The 18,939-nt window shown below is 39.7% G+C and overlaps 2 protein-coding genes across 3 annotated transcripts in view; one reads left to right on the forward strand and one right to left on the reverse strand.

Moving 5' to 3' along the window:
- LOC139937759 (rab3 GTPase-activating protein non-catalytic subunit-like) overlaps positions 1-7,335 on the reverse strand; it is a 125,986-nt gene extending 118,651 nt beyond the window's left edge. For both annotated transcript variants that reach the window (XM_071933068.1, XM_071933060.1), the window contains exon 1: positions 7,131-7,335. In XM_071933068.1, the coding sequence (XP_071789169.1) occupies positions 7,131-7,236 (106 nt within the window). In that variant the 5' untranslated portion in view covers positions 7,237-7,335. The remainder of the gene's footprint in view (positions 1-7,130) is intronic.
- Positions 7,336-7,416: 81 nt separating this feature from the next.
- LOC139937812 (DNA repair protein XRCC3-like) lies at positions 7,417-16,297 on the forward strand. The gene is made up of 6 exons (XM_071933136.1): positions 7,417-7,588; positions 8,782-8,919; positions 9,910-10,122; positions 13,911-14,056; positions 14,738-14,950; positions 15,737-16,297. The coding sequence occupies exons 1-6, from the start codon at positions 7,540-7,542 to the stop codon at positions 16,052-16,054; spliced, it is 1,077 nt and encodes a 358-aa protein (XP_071789237.1). The 5' UTR covers positions 7,417-7,539; the 3' UTR covers positions 16,055-16,297.
- The last annotated feature ends 2,642 nt before the right edge of the window (positions 16,298-18,939 follow it).

Below are 18,939 nucleotides of genomic sequence, written 5' to 3' on the forward strand. Positions count from 1 at the left end.
GCTTACCGAGTCCAGAATAGCAGAAAATACACTTGAAGATGGCAAAATTACATGGTGAAGAAAAACAAAACTTGAAGAAGAGAGCTAGAACACATGTGCTCCTTGCGCTGCCAGGCTGCTATCTGATTATAATTATATACAATGCACTGGATGGGTGACTTCACTACCAAAGGATTAGGAACTGTTTACAAACATGTAACAAAAGACTTCTAAGAAATAACAAACTACATGTACAGGGGTGCAATAAAACAGGAAAGGGCAATTAACTAGAACCTGGAATTAATTAACTTGAATAACAACACAATGAATTTTCTACCCCTACTACATATGGTTATGTTGTTTCCCATTGACTTGTGTATGGTTGTGTAGTTTCCCATTGACATGTGTATGGTTGTGTAGTTTCCCATTGACTTGTGTATGGTTGTGAAGTGTACCATTGACTTGTGTATGGTTGTGTTGTTTCCCATTGACTTGTGTATGGTTGTGTAGTTTCCCATTCTCATGTGTATGGTTGTGTAGTTTCCCATTGACTTGTGTATGGTTGTGAAGTGTCCCATTGACTTGTGTATGGTTGTGTTGTTTCCCATTGACTTGTGTATGGTTGTGTAGTTTCCCATTGACTTGTGTATGGTTGTGTAGTTTCACATTGACTTGTGTATGGTTGAGTTGTTTGCCATTGACCTGTGTATGGTTGTGTTGTTTCCCATTGACTTGTTTATGGTTGTGTAGTTTCCCATTGACTTGTGTATGGTTGTGTAGTTTCCCATTGACATGTGTATGGTTGTGTAGTTTCCCATTGACTTGTGTATGGTTGTGAAGTGTCCCATTGACTTGTGTATGGTTGTATTGTTTCCCATTGACTTGTTTATGGTTGTGTAGTTTCCCATTGACTTGTGTATGGTTGTGTAGTTTCCCATTGACATGTGTATGGTTGTGTAGTTTCCCATTGACTTGTGTATGGTTGTGAAGTGTCCCATTGACTTGTGTATGGTTGTGTAGTTTCCCATTGACTTGTGTATGGTTGTGTAGTTTCCCATTGACTTGTGTATGGTTGTGTAGTTTCCCATTGACTTGTGTATGGTTGTGAAGTGTCCCATTGACTTGTGTACGGTTGTGTTGTTTCCCATTGACTTGTGTATGGTTGTGTAGTTTCCCATTGACTTGTGTATGGTTGTGTAGTTTCCCATTGACATGTGTATGGTTGTGTTGTTTCAAATTGACTTGTGTATGATTGTGAAGTGTCCCATTGACTTGTGTATGGTTGTGTAGTGTCCCATTGACTTGTGTATGGTTGTGTAGTTTCCCATTGACTTGTGTATGGTTGTGTAGTTTCCCATTGACTTGTGTATGGTTGTGAAGTGTCCCATTGACTTGTGTATGGTTGTGTTGTTTCAAATTGACTTGTGTATGGTTGTGTAGTGTCCCATTGACTTGTGTATGGTTGTGTTGTTTCCCATTGACTTGTGTATGATTGTGTAGTTTCCCATTGACTTGTGTATGGTTGTGTAGTTTCACATTGACTTGTGTATGGTTGTGTTTTTTCCCATTGACTTGTGTATGGTTGTGTAGTTTCCCATTGACTTGTGTATGGTTGTGTAGTTTCCCATTGACTTGTGTATGGTTGTGTAGTTTCCCACTGACTTGTGTATGGTTGTGAAGTGTCCCATTGACTTGTGTATGGTTGTGAAGTGTCCCATTGACTTGTGTATGGTTGTGTTGTTTCCCATTGACTTGTGTATGGTTGTGTAGTTTCCCATTGACTTGTGTATGGTTGTGTAGTTTCCCATTGACATGTGTATGGTTGTGTAGTTTCCCATTGACTTGTGTATGGGTGTGAAGTGTCCCACTGACTTGTGTATGGTTGTGTAGTTTCCCATTGACTTGTGTATAGTTGTGTAGTTTCCCATTGACTTGTGTATGGTTGTGTAGTTTCCCATTGACTTGTGTATGGTTGTGAAGTGTCCCATTGACTTGTGTATGGTTGTGTAGTTTCCCATTGACTTGTGTATGGTTGTGTAGTTTCCCATTAACTTGTGTATGGTTGTGAAGTGTCCCATTGACTTGTGTATAGTTGTGTAGTTTCCCATTGACATGTGTATGGTTGTGTAGTTTTCCATTGACATGTGTATGGTTGTGTAGTTTCCCATTGACTTGTGTATGGTTGGAGCCAAAATTTTCAACCGGATGCTGTTGAACAGAATCAGACCTCATCTGGACCCTCTACTGCGATGGAATCAAAATGGCTTTAGACAAAAGAGGTCAACTGTCTCCCAAATTCTGGCACTCAGACGAATCATCGAGGGCATGAAGTCAAAGAACCTGCCATTGGCTCTTGTGTTTGTAGACTATTCAAAGGCCTTCGACTCCATCCACAGAGAATGAATGTTCAACATCTTACAAGCATCTGGTATTCCAACAAGTATAATTGAAGCCATTAAGGTAATATATGACGACTCCTCTGCATCAGTAATCACACCAGATGGTGAAACGGAATCCTTCCAGACCCATGCTGGCGTACTCCAGGGCGACACTTTAGCACCTTTCCTCTTCGTGGTTGTGCTGGATTATATAATGAGGCACGCTTTACGAGGTATTCAGCAGGAAACAGGAATTGTGCTTAAAGCAAGAAAGAGCAGTCGTTATCCAGAGATCCGTCTCCATGATCTGGACTTTGCTGATGATGTAGCACTCTTGTCAACATCAATTGACACTGCAGAATCATTACTTCACAGTATTGAGGAGGCTTCCAATTGTGTCGGGCTTCATCTAAACACAGGAAAAACGAAGACTCTCCTCGTGAATATTCCTCCAACATCCAGTATACAGACTCGTGATGGTAGGAAACTTAAAACTGTTTCAGATTTCAAATACCTCGGTTCGTCACTACCTGACTCATTCCAAGATTTCAAATGCAGGAAAGCGCAAGCATGGTCAGCATGTAACCAATTAGATAAGATCTGGAAGTCTGATCTTGACAGAGCTATCAAAATCAAGTTCTTCAGGGCCTGTGTTGAAAGCATCTTGCTATATGGAGCCGAAACATGGACAACAACACAAAAAATGAATGATCGCATCAACGGTTGCTACACTCAACTGCTGCGTAGAGTTCTCAACATCCACTGGCGGGACCATACTACAAACAGGGAGGTTTATGGCAATCTACCACCACTTTCCGAGACCATAATGCAGAGACGTCTCCAGTTTGCTGGCCACTGTTTGCGAACAGCGGATCAACCTATATCGCATCTGGTCTTCTGGAATCCCCCTGGCGTACATCCAAATCGCGGCAGGAGGAAAATAAGCTACACTGACACCATCACTCGAGACACAAATCTCAATCAAAACGAGACTCAACAACTCATGAGGGACAAAGCAACCTGGCACCACTTCATCAAAGCTGCTTCTGCTATTCCGTCTAAGGACGACGGATGATGATGATGATGTGTGTGGTTGTGTAGTTTCCCATTGACATGTGTATGGTTGTGTAGTTTCCCATTGACTTGTGTATGGTTGTGAAGTGTCCCATTGACTTGTGTATGGTTATGTTGTTTCCCATTGACTTGTGTATGGTTGTGTAGTTTCCCATTGACTTGTGTATGGTTGTGTTGTTTCCCATTGACTTGTGTATGGTTGTGTTGTTTCCCATTGACTTGTGTATGGTTGTGTAGTTTCCCATTGACTTGTGTATGGTTGCTTATGAGTCAACTCGGTCCCAAGTCAACTCGGTCCCAGTCAACTCGGTCCCAAGTCAACTCGGTCCCAAGTCAACTCAATCTCAAGTCAACTCGGTCCCAAGTAAACTCGGTCCCAAGTCAACTCGGTCCGTATGGTTGACGGGAAATAATTGAATTGGAAAGAAAAAAAACTACTGTCCTTTGACTTTGTACATAAAATGGGATAAGTGTGCACCAATATTCGGGGTATAATATTCGATGCCTTCAATGGCAACCCATTTGTTTATATTCAACATTCACGTTTGAAAATTACCGATTGTGTCGGCCAATAAATTTCAACTAAAAAAAAGATCTTCAAAATGTCTCTTTGCTTTCAACCAGTCTGTATGGCTCTCAACAATTCATTAATTGACAAACATTAACAATTGAATCCTCTTTGATTTCTTTTTAAGTAACTTACATTTAAAAACGAAATAAAAACCAAAATCTACTAATTAAAAAACGAAAACTATTAAGGAAAATAGTGTTGTTTGGTCGAAAATAAATAACAAATATAATATTGTTCAATTATAACTTGGGTTGCGGTCCCTCCCCGCCCTCCCTCCCGCCCGTGCAAGCTTCCCTGCCTTCTTTGGGACCGAGTTGTCTTGGGACCGAGTTGACTTGGGACCGAGTTGACTTGGGACCGAGTTGACTTGGGATCGAGATGACTTGGGACCGAGTTGACTGGGACCGAGTTGGCTTGGGACCGAGTTGACCGGTACCCGTATGGTTGTGTTGTTTCCCATTGACTTGTGTATGGTTGTGTAGTTTCCCATTGACTTGTGTATGGTTGTGTAGTTTCACATTGACTTGTGTATGGTTGTGTAGTTTCCCATTGACTTGTGTATGGTTGTGTAGTTTCCCATTGACTTGTGTATGGTTGTGTAGTTTCCCATTGACATGTGTATGGTTGTGTAGTTTCCCATTGACTTGTGTATAGTTGTGAAGTGTCCATTGACTTGTGTAGGTTGTGTAGTTTCCCATTGACTTGTGTATGGTTGTGTAGTTTCCCATTGACATGTGTATGGTTGTGTAGTTTCCCATTGACTTGTGTATGGTTGTGTAGTTTCCCATTGACTTGTGTATGGTTGTGTAGTTTCCCATTGACTTGTGTATGGTTGTGTACAGTCGACTCCCGTTATTACGAGCTCGCATGTTATGAGGTTCCGGTTGATACGAGGTTGTTTGCCGGTCCCTAACGGCCCCATGCGTGTTTCAATGCATTAAAATACTGACTATACGAGCACGGTAGTAGCAAGAACACAGTTATAACGAGGTAATTTGGGAGACCCATTACGAGCAAAACATTGTTTAAAACCCTTCTATAACGAGAACAATTCAAAAACCAACAAAGGAAATACCTGTACAGCTGGTGAAGTCGATATTTGTGGCTCTTAAGACATACAATAGAGGTGTGAAGTGGACGCTACCGCTAGCATCACTAATCCGAAATCAGGAGTCACGAGTCAGCAAGCAAGGTTGTTAATTCCAAACTCCGGCGATGGTGGGATTAGGAGGTTTGCATGGTTCAAACATTGGAGAAATCTTAAGAAAAGATACTGATCCACTGAGTTTATAAGCGCATTATAAACTTTCAGAAGAAAAAAAAACTCCTGCAACTTACAAGCAAAACTAGTTGCGTGATCAATATTATTGAATGCAAAGCAAGATTTTACCTGGTATCCCACATTGGCAATGAACCATTTAACATGACACAGGTGTTTACCAATGAAAATCAAGATTCTATTTTTTTTTTGCTGCGGCGAGTGTATTGCACACACACATGCACAAAACAACACGATCTTCCCTGGTGTCTCGCGTTAGCAATGAACCTTCTATTATTACACTAGTGGTTACCAATGAAAATGATCCAGCTTTTATTTTATTGACTGAAAATTTTCACAGCGTGTGCAATATGCATTGCAGCAGTAAGATTTCCCCTGGTATCTCGCAGCAGCAATGAACCATCCAGCATTAAACAGGTGGTTACCAATGAAAACCAAGACTCTATTTATTTGCATTGGCAATAAACAGCCGGCGACCAAAGTTTTGCAAGAGAAACTTCCCAAAACATGAACGCAAGTTAAAATCTTACACTTTTTTCAATCTTGTGAGATGTAAATTGATTTTAAAATTGAATTTAAAACTAAACCAAATTGTGCAGTACATCGCACACACTACTCTATGCACACAGTAGTATACATGTAGTCAATTGCAGCTCTGCCATGCATCTGTGTACACACGTGCGGCCATTATGTCATGTATATGCAAGTACACGTGTTGTGTGCATGCACAATGATGACGTATGTATCTATATTTAGCGCGCTGCGTTTAAGACGAGATTCGGATAATACGAGGAAAATGAGCCAGTCCGGCGGACCTTGTTATAACGGGAGTCGACTGTAGTTTCCCATTGACAGACCTACCAAGTCTCCCGCATTAGGCGTGAGACTCATGCATTTGGGCTCTGTCTCACGCTCACACGCACAGCAACCATTTTCTCACGCATTGGGGCGAGACCAGGAAAAAAATGCATTGCCAAATCGCGCTCGTGTGTACAAAAAACGCAATCTACAATGTTTGCACAATCTTCAGATTGCACGCAGTTTATCAGAATCATCATTTTGTGTACAAACTTTGTACAATCAGAGCGCAAGTTTGCAGATTGCGCACCCTTTCTCTTCCAGCGGGTTCAGCTAAAATTCGGTAGACCGCAAAACACTTATTGCGCACAAGTTTTTCCCGATTCGTTTAGCAAATTCGTTAAAATGCGCTCCACTAGCGAAGACACAACAGGCAGAAGAAGTGAGGGAGGATTGTGGACATCATTTTTAGTCGATCTTTTTTAAGTTTGGAAGGAAATAATCTGACACAATCGTACCTCCACATTAACCATCAACATCTCCTGTGTACCTCATGTGAGTTTTAATTTTTCTGAAGAGGTTTTTTATGCATTTTGGAACACTTTTTTTGTCCACAATTAAAATTTCGGATTTTTTTTTTTACTTTATTAAAAATAAAAATAAAGTTGGGCGGCGATTTCGAAAGGCCTTCTAAAACTGGAATAAGAAAAAAATCCGAGGGGGGGGGGGGTTGAGCTTTAAAAAATCTCACGCATAGCTTGCCTCTGAACTTGGCATCTCTGCTGCATATCTGTTTCCATTTTTAAGTTGTTATTTTGTCTCTGTGTTTAGCAAGTGGTTCCCCTCCCTTTCTGGCGGATGCAGGGTTGATCCGTTACAGTATCCAGCCTGTTTCTGTCACATGTTATGGTAGCTGAGGCATTGCAGTATGGACTGGAGGAGTCCAAACTGGACTACATTACAGTAATTACTACTCAAAAATACACAAAAACTATGGTCATTTTCAACAACACAACGTCAACGTCACTTTTTGAAAAATAAGTAAACTTACCAAGTCCAATATCTTCTTTTTCAGCTTCTTTGTTATTGGGAAAGAGAAATTTCCGCACTGCAAAACTATCCTCAAAACACCCAATATTGGTCAACACACACGACATGATGCAGCGAAAAATTGCCTGTCGTTTCCTTTCTTACACGGCCTTGTATTTGCAAAGTTTGCTGACAGCTGTTATGGGGGCGGCCATTTTCTTTTTCTGTTTCTGCTGCGCTACTGCGAAAATTGTTATCAATTGAAGCAAGCGATAGAGGGCGCTAGCACACTTTAGCAGAGAGGGAAATTTAATGTTTTGTATGTACGTAAAAATCAACAGTGTTTTGGACACAGGGTTTGACGTTTGACACACGGTGGATGAATTGATTGAAAATGTAGGCAACTTCATGGGAAGCAATGTAGAACGAGAATGGACGACCTGGAGTTAAATCCTAGAATAATATCAGCTGTTAAGAGAGGTTTGTTATTCAATTGCTGTGGTTGTTATTATATTATAATTTATAACATTTTTGTTTTGTGTGTCCATGTCATGTGACCTTACTTACTCTTGCTTCTTGGTTGGCTGTCGTCCATCACTCCATATAAAAAATATAACCAATATTAAAGAAATGCCAACTAACCAAATGATTAAAGGGAAGGTACACGTAATAAAAGACTTCTGCTACTGCTAGCGTAGAAGTCTTTTATTTTTATCGCAAGTTAGGGTTGATGTATCCGGCAGGATATTTTGCTGACTTTTTTTAACCAATGGAGATGGAGATGGAGATGAAAGCACACAAATTCGTCCAACAAGTGTGTTTTTTCTTTCATCATTTTCTCGCAACTTCGATGAACAATTGAGCCAAAATTTTCACGTAGGCTTTTTATTTTATGGTTATGATGGGATACACCAAGTGAGCCTACTTTTTGTTTATATGTTGTATTTTTTATTGCTGATTGACACAAATTCAGACTTATGATTTTCAATATATTATATAGTGAGTTATTGTATACACACTTTTATTTGTCCAGTGTAGAAATTCTATTAGTTAGAATTCATATCTGTCATGGTCTGTAGACGTAAAGTAAAACTTCGAAATTTTATTATTATGACTTTTTATGTGCCAACTATTGTAAGTTAGCAATGTGTCCGTTTAATACTTTGATGTAGGTAGACAAGTCAATTTGGAGGTTCATTCATTCTTATTGTAGACAACAGCATTCAAAATAGTAAAAAGCTAGTTGCAACAACTGCCTTGTCAAGAAGAGGGCCATTTTTTAAAGTTTGTGTGATTGGTTAGTGGTTGTATTATAGCTTGACAATGACATGCTTGTGGCCCAACTTTATGTTGAAATTAAATCTATTTACAAAGATGTCCTGACATTAGCAACAAAATGGGTTGAAATTGTCATTAGTTGCGATGATTGTAACCCTCCACCCTCCCATTAAGGAAGGAAAATAATGTATCCTTCCTCCATGATCCTCCCAATGGTCGCAGACCGTAAATGGAGGGTTACCATCATCGCAACTAAACTGTCATTTACTTTTACCAAGACACTAAACAATAATCCATGGTATCACAGGGCTAACCTATTATTCCATCTGGGACACTACATATCGAGTGTTATAAATCATATGACTGATTACTCTAAATGTCTTTAATTTTCATAGCCAAGCTTGCATCCTTTGCTGCAGTGCTTAACCTGTCACCTGCCGATATTGGGCGTCGCACCAAACTATCAGCTCATGACATCCAGACGTTGCTTCAGACTGTCTCAAGAGCAGTCTACAAGAATCCTTCTGCAACAGGTATAACCCTTTTTGTAGTGAAACTCACTGGTTAAAAAGAACTGTGGGGACGTTTGTTGTGAGGAGTAGTCAAAATACCCACTGGACCATTGGCCAGAGTCTAGGGTTGGATTTCACAAAGAGTTAAGACTGGTCTTATCTCGAGTTAGTACGAGTTACTCGTCCTAACTTAGGACTAGTCATACGTTTTTAGTATCTCCTAGGACTAGTTCTTAGTTGGGATTAGTCCTGACTCTTTGTGAAATCGACCCCAGGAACTTCAGCATAGGGCCAGTTAGTTGCAATGATCGTCACCCCCCATCCTCCCGACGGTCGTAGATGGAGGGTTACGATCATCTCAACTAAGGGGCATTATCCTCAGGGCTTTAGTGTGGTACTTACCCACTGTACCACTGGCCAGAGTCCAGAAAGTTCTGCACAGGGCCAGTAAGTTGCCATGATCGTAACCTCCCCCCCCCCCCATCCTCCCGACGGGCGTAGATGGAGGGTTATGATCATCTCAACTAAGGGCCAGTAACCCCCTCCCCCCCACCCCATCCTCCCGATGGTCGTAGATGGAGGGTTACGATCATCTCAACTAAGGGCCAGTAACCCCCTCCCCCCCCCCATCCTCTCGACGGGCAAAGATGGATGGTTACGATCATCTCAACTAAGGGCCAGTAACCCCAGGGCTTGAAGTACGCACTGTACCACTGGCAAAAGACCAGACATTTTAGCATTGAACCCCTACAGTAAGCCAGTAACCCTACAGCTGGATAGAAATCCTGCAGTCAATTTATTTTGTTACCAGCCAAAAGGACCAATAGTAAAAATGCAAAGGCTAAAAAACGTCTGCAAGGTTCGTTAACAAACTTACGTTGCTCCTCATAGAGGTGCCCCTTACAAGAGGAAAATTGCTCTGCTCCTTCAAGAGCGAAAGTCAAGGCCTGTTACTATTACTATCAAACCATAAGATATTGCATTTGTGTTTTTTTTTAACTTGTGCTAAAGCCCTTGCTGTTTACCAAGGAACATGCGACAAGTCACTTCAGGTAGCCACAGTGAGCACCGGCTGTGCCGTGCTGGATGAGTTCCTTAATGGAGGCATCTTAACGAGAGGCATCACTGAGATTGCCGGCGAGAGCGCAGCCGGCAAGACACAACTGTGCATGCAGCTCTGTCTGAGTGTACAGCGCTCTGTTGAGAATGGAGGATTGGGTGGAGGTCAGTGAAAACCATGAACAGTATTTAAAGCCATTGGACCCTTTCGGTAAACAGTGTTGTCCAAGGCCCACACTTTGTGTATCACAACTTCTATATCAAATAACAAACCTGTGAAAATTTAGGCTCAATCGGTCATCGGAGTCGGGAGAAAACAACGGAAAAACCCCACCCTTGTTCCCGCGCGTTTTGCCGTGTCCTGACATGTGTTTAAAATAAATCCGTAATTCTCGTTAACGAGAATTTATATTGTTTTGCTGTTTTCTCAAAAAGTAAAGCATTTCATGGAATAATATTTCAAAAGAAGTATTTCACCATTGCCTTCTGTAAACCCTGTAAGTTATTTGTAAATCTGTGAACTTCTGAACCGAAAGGGTCCAATGGCTTTAAAGCCATTATACACTTTCGGTAAACAGTATTGTCCAAGTCCCACACTTCGTGTATCACAACTTATATATAAAATAACAATCCTGTGGAAATTTAGGCTCAATCGGACATCGGAGTCGGGAGAAAATAACGGGAAAACCCACTCCTGTTTTCGCGCGTTTTGCCGTGTCATGACATGTGTTTATAACAAATCCGTAATTCTTGTTAACGAGAATTTATATTGTTTTACCGTTTTCTCAAAAAGTAAAGCATTTCATGGACTAATATTTCAAGAGAAGTCTTTCACCATTACCTTCTGTAAACCCTGTAAATTATTTGTAAATCTGTGAACTTTTTTCTTTTTTTCTGTACCGAAAGGGTCCAATGGCTTTAAGGCAAAATGTACCTGTGGTTTTTGGAACTGTTTGGATTGTTTTAATCCTATATAACTGAAGATGTGAAAATTTAATTTCAAAAGGTTGTGGCGTTTTTGAAAATTGGTTGAAAATCTGGAGCAAATATATCAACGCTGAATGATAATTTCTAAGAAAGGAATACACAATCTGAGAAGCGCTATTCAATTTTTGGGGCATCCCGAGTTGTATCTTAAACCTCTGGTGAGATCCCTGGCTAAACGGCAGTTACAGATTGTATTAGTTCTGACTGGTACCCTCGGACAAAGATTTGACAAAATAGGGAGACCACCAACACTAGGGCTAGATAGCTTAGTTGAGAGAGAGCCGGCACGTTAATCTGGAGGTCAAAGGTTCACGTCCTGCTCTATTCAACTTTTCTTTGGGGTCATTCCATGTCAATTCAACACGCTTTTGGACCTGACCCTCACGGATTTAAATGAAATTCGGTGTGCTGATTGGACTCCCTAAGAAATGCCCAAATCCCAAATTTTATGTAATTCGGATCATTATTTTGGGAGATACGGCTTAACGAACTTTTGACTAATTAGCATGACCTGCTATGTTTGGACAATCATATCTCCAAAAGTAAAACACCTACAAAGATAATACTTACATCATTTTGAAGCTCTTGACATGGCCCACATCTGATAACATAAAATCAAAAAATTTCTACGCACCACCGAATAAATACGCAAAAATTTGACCTTTGACCTTGATTTGCGAAAATGCGTATTTTTCAAAATGCGTAATTTTTTTTATAAATGCAAGTTTAAGATGTAAGCAACAATATTCTGAAAAATTGTGAAGGGCACTCTTACAGTTTTTTTTTTAATGATTTTTTTAACATTGGCTAACAAGGCCAAAACCATAAAAACGCATTGTACCATGTACATACATGTATGTACATGTACAGTATTATGTGTAGTTATGTGTACATGATACATGTACATTAGAAATTCAACATGTTCAAAGATAATCATTCACATTTTGAGTTTCACATTTTGATGTTAGTACGAACACAAACTGAATGCACTCCACTAGATCCGGCAAGGATGCACTGCTTCAGCCCAAGTTCAGCAAATTTTCAGCAAAACTTTCAGGAGGATTGTTTCCTTGAAAAGTTCAAACACTTCTTTCAGATTACAAAGAACAAGATGTTTCTGGAGATGTTTCTTCTCACCATCAACAGTAACCAACACAAAGTCTTTCATCCATGGCATTTGTCTGCTGACGGACTCGAACAAGTAAAAGTCTCTCACAGTTTGCACCATTTTTAATGAAAGAGATTTCCAGCGCTAGGATTTGGAATGGAAAGCATTCCCTGCTCCATTCCCTGCTAATTCACCAGTTTCTTTGCTTTTCTTGGCATGTAGTTTGATGCTCCAAAAATAAACTGCTATTCTTTTGATACTCCAACTCACTGGTAAGACGGTCAAGACTTGAACTTTTTCACTTTTCTTGGTCAAGGAATGAAATTTTTGTTTCAACTGACTTATCATCTCACTTTCATCATCACCGAACTGTTTTCCTGGAGCAGTTTCCAGTTTCTGCTTAATTGTTGTCTCTATTCTCTTAACTTTGTTTTCCATGTAACTTCCATGAGCTTTCTTCTTACTTATGATAGGAGATACACCAATAATTGTCATAGCCTCATTGATAATGTTAATGTCGGTATTTGGCTGCACAAAAACATCCTGATGTGCAGATGACATTGATGGTGCCTGAACTTCTGGATCACTGCTAGAACTTTCAGTTGTTGAGAGTATTTTCTCAGACGACAATTCAGATATCTTCTTGCGATAGCCGGTGCATAAACTGTGCTCGAGTGAAATGAAGACGTGGATGCTCCAATATAAACCTTTCTGATACCTGCTCTAAGCCTGCTTTTTTTCTTGTTGTGTGATTTAAATGGGTCACAACACTTTTTTCTCTATGATCCATCCTCCAAGGAATCGACTTTTAAAGCACTAAATGTGAATACTCTGTACACTGTACATGTACAGTGTACAGAGTATTCACATTGTATTGTATAACATGTATACAGTATGTCTGATACACAGTGTCTCCTATATTAAATCAAGGGGATGAAATGAATTAGCTCATTAAGTCATGTCATGAAACAGACTTTTGGACTCCACATTATTACCAGGGTGACATGGTTTTTAATGTGCGTGTACACACTACCACACAATACTCTGTACACTGTGTACATTGTGTATGTTGTACAATGCGTTTTTATGGTTTTGGCCTTGATAGCCAATGTTAAAAAAATCATAACAAAAAAACTGTAAGAGTGCCCATCACATTTTTTCAGAATATTGTTGCTTACATCTTAAACTTGCATTTAAAAAAAAATTATGCATTTTGAAAAATACGCATTTTCGCAAATCAAGGTCAAAGGTCAAATTTTTGCGTATTTTTTCGGTGGTGCGTGGAAATTTTTTGATTTTATGTTATCAAATGTGGGCCATGTCAAGAGCTTCAAAATGATGTAAATATTATCTCTGTAGGTGTTTTACTTTTGGAGATATGATTGTCCAAACATAGCAGGTCATGCTAATTAGTCAAAAGTTCGTTAAGCCGTATCTCCCAAAATAATGATCCGAATTACATAAAATTTGGGATTTGGGCGTTTCTCAGGGAGTCCAATCAGCACACCGAATTTCATATAAATCCGTGAGGGTCAGGTCCAAAAGCGTGTTGAATTGACACGGAATGACCCTTTGTCAACACAAAATCATTTTTAAGTTTCATAAGAAAAACACCTATTTCCTTTTTTTTTCACTTATAATATTCTTCCTAATTTAGTCTGAATTTCTTTTTTTGCCCTTAGAAAAAACTGGGGAAAAAATGTGATTTAATAAACTGAAATGTCTGCTAAAGCCTAGACCATTTGTAGATGTAGGTCAGCCCTTGAACTCAATCAAATTTTTTTTCCCCTAGGAACAATGTCATGCTTGTATTTTGAGGGTTCACATATTCTGACTTTTTAAAATTTCCTTAATACAGGAGCAGTCTACGTTTGCACAGAGGATGTCTTCCCGAGTAAGAGGCTTCATCAGCTCATTCAGACATTCCAGGGGAGACTAGATGCAACTGAATCTAAACATCTTAGATTAGGAGACAACATCTTCATCGAGCATGTATCAGAAAGAGTGAGTACTGGCAGGTCACTCACGATACTTACGTATGGTATTTACCCAAAATAATACCCTTACCCCTCAATCCTAGTCTTTATCAAAGGCTAAATGATAACACAACGAGTATACTGGTGTGTTCCGCAGTCAAGTAGAAAGAAGTTAAAAGAAAGGCAATAGATATTTAATGATCATTGACCCTAGCAGAGTCTTTCTTGAAGTCTAATACTATAGGCTTGAAATTAAAGAGATAGAGAGAGACAGAAAGCACACAGACAAATCAAGGGATAGAAATAAGGAAAGAGACAAAAGGGTGGTAAGGGGAAGGGGCTGGTTTTACCACGAGAGGTTGCAAACGCAAAAGACAAAATCAAAGGTGGAAAGAGGGAGAAAAAGTTATTAATTAGTGAATGAGGGGAAGTCTGTGGGAAAAGGAGAAAGGCAAAGACAAAAAGTTGTAAGTCATTTGCTTCTTGGTTGTTCTTGGACTGTGGGGTTGAATGGTCTTAATGTGCCTTATCCACAGTTTCTCTCTTTTCACAGCTGACACTGCTCTAGGTAATTGCAAAGGTAATGGGTTTGAATCCGAGTGTTTTTGTTCATAGCACTCGGAAAGTTCCGAGTATAAAGTGCTTACACACATTGGTGTAAGGGTGAAACCAAAATTAATTATTCGAGTTGATTTCTTTTGGCCTACAGGATCAGTTGAGCCACTGCATCAAGTACCGCATCCCTCTACTGCTACAACAGAGCCAGGTCAAGCTGATCATTCTGGACTCCCTAGCAGCCCTCTTCCGCTGCGAGTTCAGCTCTGGGGAGGCTGTGAAGAGAGCCAAACACCTACAGACCCTGGGTGCTAAGCTTCATCATCTAGGCAGGGTCTACGGTATCCCAGTGGTTTGTGTCAATCAGGTACGGATCAACCGGGGCTAAGATTTGAGGGGAAAATCCACAAGTCGGCAGGGCTTTAAAATCAGAATCTTTACTGGGCGGAGATTTTATGTACAAGACCAGAGTCAAAATGAAAAGAGACAGAATCAAAATGTTTTTTGGGGTTGAACAAAGAATTGACTAGAGTGGGATTCGAACCAACAACCTCCGGATTAACGTGCTGGCGCTCTACCAACTGAGCTATCTAGCCCTATATTGGCGGTGTCCCTATTTTGTCAATATCTTTTTTCGGGGGTGCCAGTCAGAAGCCATACAACCGTTAACTGCCGTTTGGGATCACACCCAAAATGAGAATAAAAATGAGAACACATTTTTATCTTCTTTTAAGAAGATAAAAATGTTAAAACAGTTAAAACTGTTTCACTTGAGCAACACTAAGAAGATGTATCCCTTCTGTATTATGGGTGATACTCAGCAGGATTGAAAGATATTTGTGAGACTCAGACTCAACATTTGAACATCATTTTTTCTTTTTTTGACAAAGATATTGAATTGAAAAGAAAAGAACAAGACCACTAGACCTGTCATTCACTGGCTTGCGGCCAGTGGATTCAGTGTAAAACTCAAGCCCTTTCAACCCTACAGGTGCAGCAATGAAAACATCTGAAGACATTTTGTACTTCTACTTTTACTTGATAACTCGGTAAAGTCAATTAAGGTAAGGACATAAACACCAAGGAGCAATTTGTCAAATTGTCATTTGTAAATTTTGTCAATCACAAGGCCCACTTTCTGATATCCCTGTAGGTCACTGCCAACATGACGCCATCAAGCGCCAACAACAACAAGTCCAACCAGCGCCAACTCATCCCAGCCCTGGGGCTCACATGGTCAAACCTCGTCCAGACCCGCCTCATGCTTAGCCGGACGGATTATCAACTCACGCTGGATACCAGCCAACATCCTGAGAACATCGAGAGGTCAAGAGACATAGGAGATCCTGAGGGTCTCCGTAGCGTGACCGAAGTACCAGTGAGGTCCTTAGAGGTGGTATTTGCACCGCATCTACCGAGGGACACCTGTTATTACGTCGTGGAGGCTGATGGAGTGAGAGGCTTAAGATGAACTTTGAACTTGGGAGGATTTGCATGATAAAGTACATGGGGCAAGTTCGAGTGGCGACCATTTGTCAACCACTAGTCATTCTTCCATAGTTACCTATGCCTTCAATACATCATGGGTACCGGACAAAATCACCTAATGGTAGGCTATAGTGCCTCGACCGAACTTGCTCTGAGTTGAACAATTTGTACATCAGGTTGGCTCAGTGGTTTCTTTCCCTGTCTTTTTACCTCTGTGGACCGTGGTTTTGAATCCCACCTCTGAGCCTTGTTTATGGATTGGATTTTCAGTCCCTACCTGATTGTGAGGGTTTTTCTTCACACTTCTAAAACTGAACATTTATTCTAGCTTGCTATTCACCTTGTTATTGCCGCTCATTGTGCTATTGGATGAATGGAATAAAAACAAATTAAACGATGCCTGGTACGAAGAACAATATGTCATCCCCTCTATGCAACACAGTTTCAGCTTTATGCCGAAATTAGGTTTTAAATTGTACTCTGACAAACATGCAAGCATAGTTTTGACCAGAGGGGTGTTCGGTTGTCTTTTGGACAAACTGTTTAAAAGTTGAAACCCTGTATTTTTTGTCAGTTACATGTAAATGCATTGAAAGTGAACAATTTTGACATGAAGTTTTTAAAGTTTTCAGCAAATTTTGACACACTTTAACCACAGTGCAATAAGGTCATTCGATGAGGTCATACCTCTAACTACATGTATTATTGGCGTTTTTGTGTGTACATCTTTGAATGCTTAGGGCAGGCATGTAACAACCTTGGGATGTTGCAACTAATAACAACTGTTATATCGAAAATTTTAATGTGACATTGTTCCTCTAACATTTAAAAAATAGACACTATGCCAAACTTGTCATACATTATTAATTTTTTAATTCAAATAATGTTATAAAGATAGTGTGTTTTTAAGTGCTTTATGTGAGAATTAAAAATATGTCACCACTGCATTTTGCTTTATTCTATGTGTGAACCATAGAGTTATATATAAGAACTAGAGGGCGCACTGGCCTATATACGCGCTCCGGCATGCGCGCAGGCGGCCATTTTCTAAGTTGACAAAACTAGCATCTCACAGTGTGTGTTTGTGCGGCCATTTTGTAAGTTGAACAAACAGCATCGCGTGAGCGCTCAATAAAACAAAACTCAAACGTGTATTTCATATTCAACGCACGTGCAGAATGACGCCCTTGTCATCTTGCGGTCCCATGGCGTTTGTGCACGAAGCATCACTCGTGCGCCCTCTAGTTCTTATATATAACTCTATGGTGTGAACTCTTCATTTGAATAAATGTGCATTGAAAACATTCTGTCATTATATCATAATAAAGGTACCAGTTTTTGTTAAAGTTGCCCTTGGACATTGAGAGTATAATAAATGGTTTTGTTGAACAGGCCTTTGAAGAATTTTACCAATTTGTTCATTCTAAAACAGAATTGCTTTATTGACCCTCCTGCACTAGTGAACTTACTTTTGTTATTGAAGCGTAACTTCGTGTAGGCTTACTTTAAGGGGAAAAAGCAAGAAAGGAAAACCAGACAAACCAAATACATCATAATAATAAGTTTTATCTGTGCTGGTATTGTTGTTCTAAAAATAATATCTTTGCGCAATCAAGAAATGTGTTTCTACTCTAAAGTCTATAACAAGATCTTTGCTGATCAAAATTCAATACCTACATTACAATACAATTTTAAAGAAGTGTCTTAAAAATAGTGTTGTTTATAAAAACAAATATATATATGTATACAATGAAATGTTTACTTGTTCGTTTTTTATTGACACAATGATGATTCCATACTTAACTATTAATGTTGTGATTTCCTCTAAACAAGTGTCCTTTTTCTTTTACTAATTTTGCTCATCCAATATACTCCATTTTCTCTTCTTTTGAGGATCTTTTACATCAATGGGTTATGGAAGTAAAAACTCCCATCATTAAATTTTCAAAAGGCACCATCCATTTAAGTCTGACGGTCCCTGAATTAGTGAAAATAACAAAACATAGTTTCAATGAGTTTTTGCACACATTGTGCAAGGATTCCTTTTATTTGGATTGTAGCAAATCAAAGTATGATTTGGGTTGGAGTGGGGGGGTCATTGATTGCTAATAATGTGGATTGAGCACAACATTCAGAGGGAAATGTTTCTCTAAATGACTAGTTTGAAATTTACAAATAGTAATTTATTTTCAGATTGAAACCATTTATAAAGGTCTTTGAATTTACCTGTTCTGTGATTTGCCTTTGATTAATATTCTCAGTGATTCAATGGGAGAAATATTATTTTATTTTGCTAATATATGAAATAGAATGGTTGTACCATAGAGGAAGGGGTTGTACGTTGACAAAACGGTAACGTTGAGATTCTTGATCTTGATACTTTACTGCACAAATCGCCTCAGATGTGGCTGTTGACGCAGTCCCACATGCACAGCTAAATTTAGCACTTTTTGACATTAACTTAAATGCTGGGACATCTGGGGCCATTTTTGCTTCTGGTGGAAGTTTGTTCCATTGGGGGGTAGTTATAACAACACCCAGGGCCATATGGCCACAGTTGCTGGAAAATGCTTGTTGTGTGGCACACCCTTCAGGCTTCACGATACACTTATTGTTTAATGCTGAGCTTAAACTTTTATCTACACAATGCCTGCACGCACAGAATTCCAACGCAGACTGTGTAACTATAGGCTGACCGCTGCCCTCGTTTTTTCCCCCTGATTTCAGACTTTCCATTTATCTCACTTTGCCTTAAAATGTGCATTTTCAATCTGGGTCCAAATTCATAGGGCTGCTCAAACGTAGCTAAGAACAATAGGCAAGGTTAACCAGCCCCAACAAAACATTGTGTCACGTGTACCATCCTTG

This window comes from Asterias amurensis, chromosome 1 (assembly GCF_032118995.1).
Source record: "Asterias amurensis chromosome 1, ASM3211899v1".
In the NCBI taxonomy this organism is placed as follows: Eukaryota; Metazoa; Echinodermata; class Asteroidea; order Forcipulatida; family Asteriidae; genus Asterias; species Asterias amurensis.

Bases quoted from the DNA above. Each gene is read 5' to 3' on its own strand.
- LOC139937812 (XM_071933136.1), top strand. From the start codon at position 7,540: ATGGACGACCTGGAGTTAAATCCTAGAATAATATCAGCTGTTAAGAGA. The intron at 7,589-8,781 runs GTTTGTTATTCA...TAATTTTCATAG, and splicing joins AATATCAGCTGTTAAGAGAG to CCAAGCTTGCATCCTTTGCT. The intron at 14,057-14,737 runs GTGAGTACTGGC...TTTGGCCTACAG, and splicing joins TCGAGCATGTATCAGAAAGA to GATCAGTTGAGCCACTGCAT.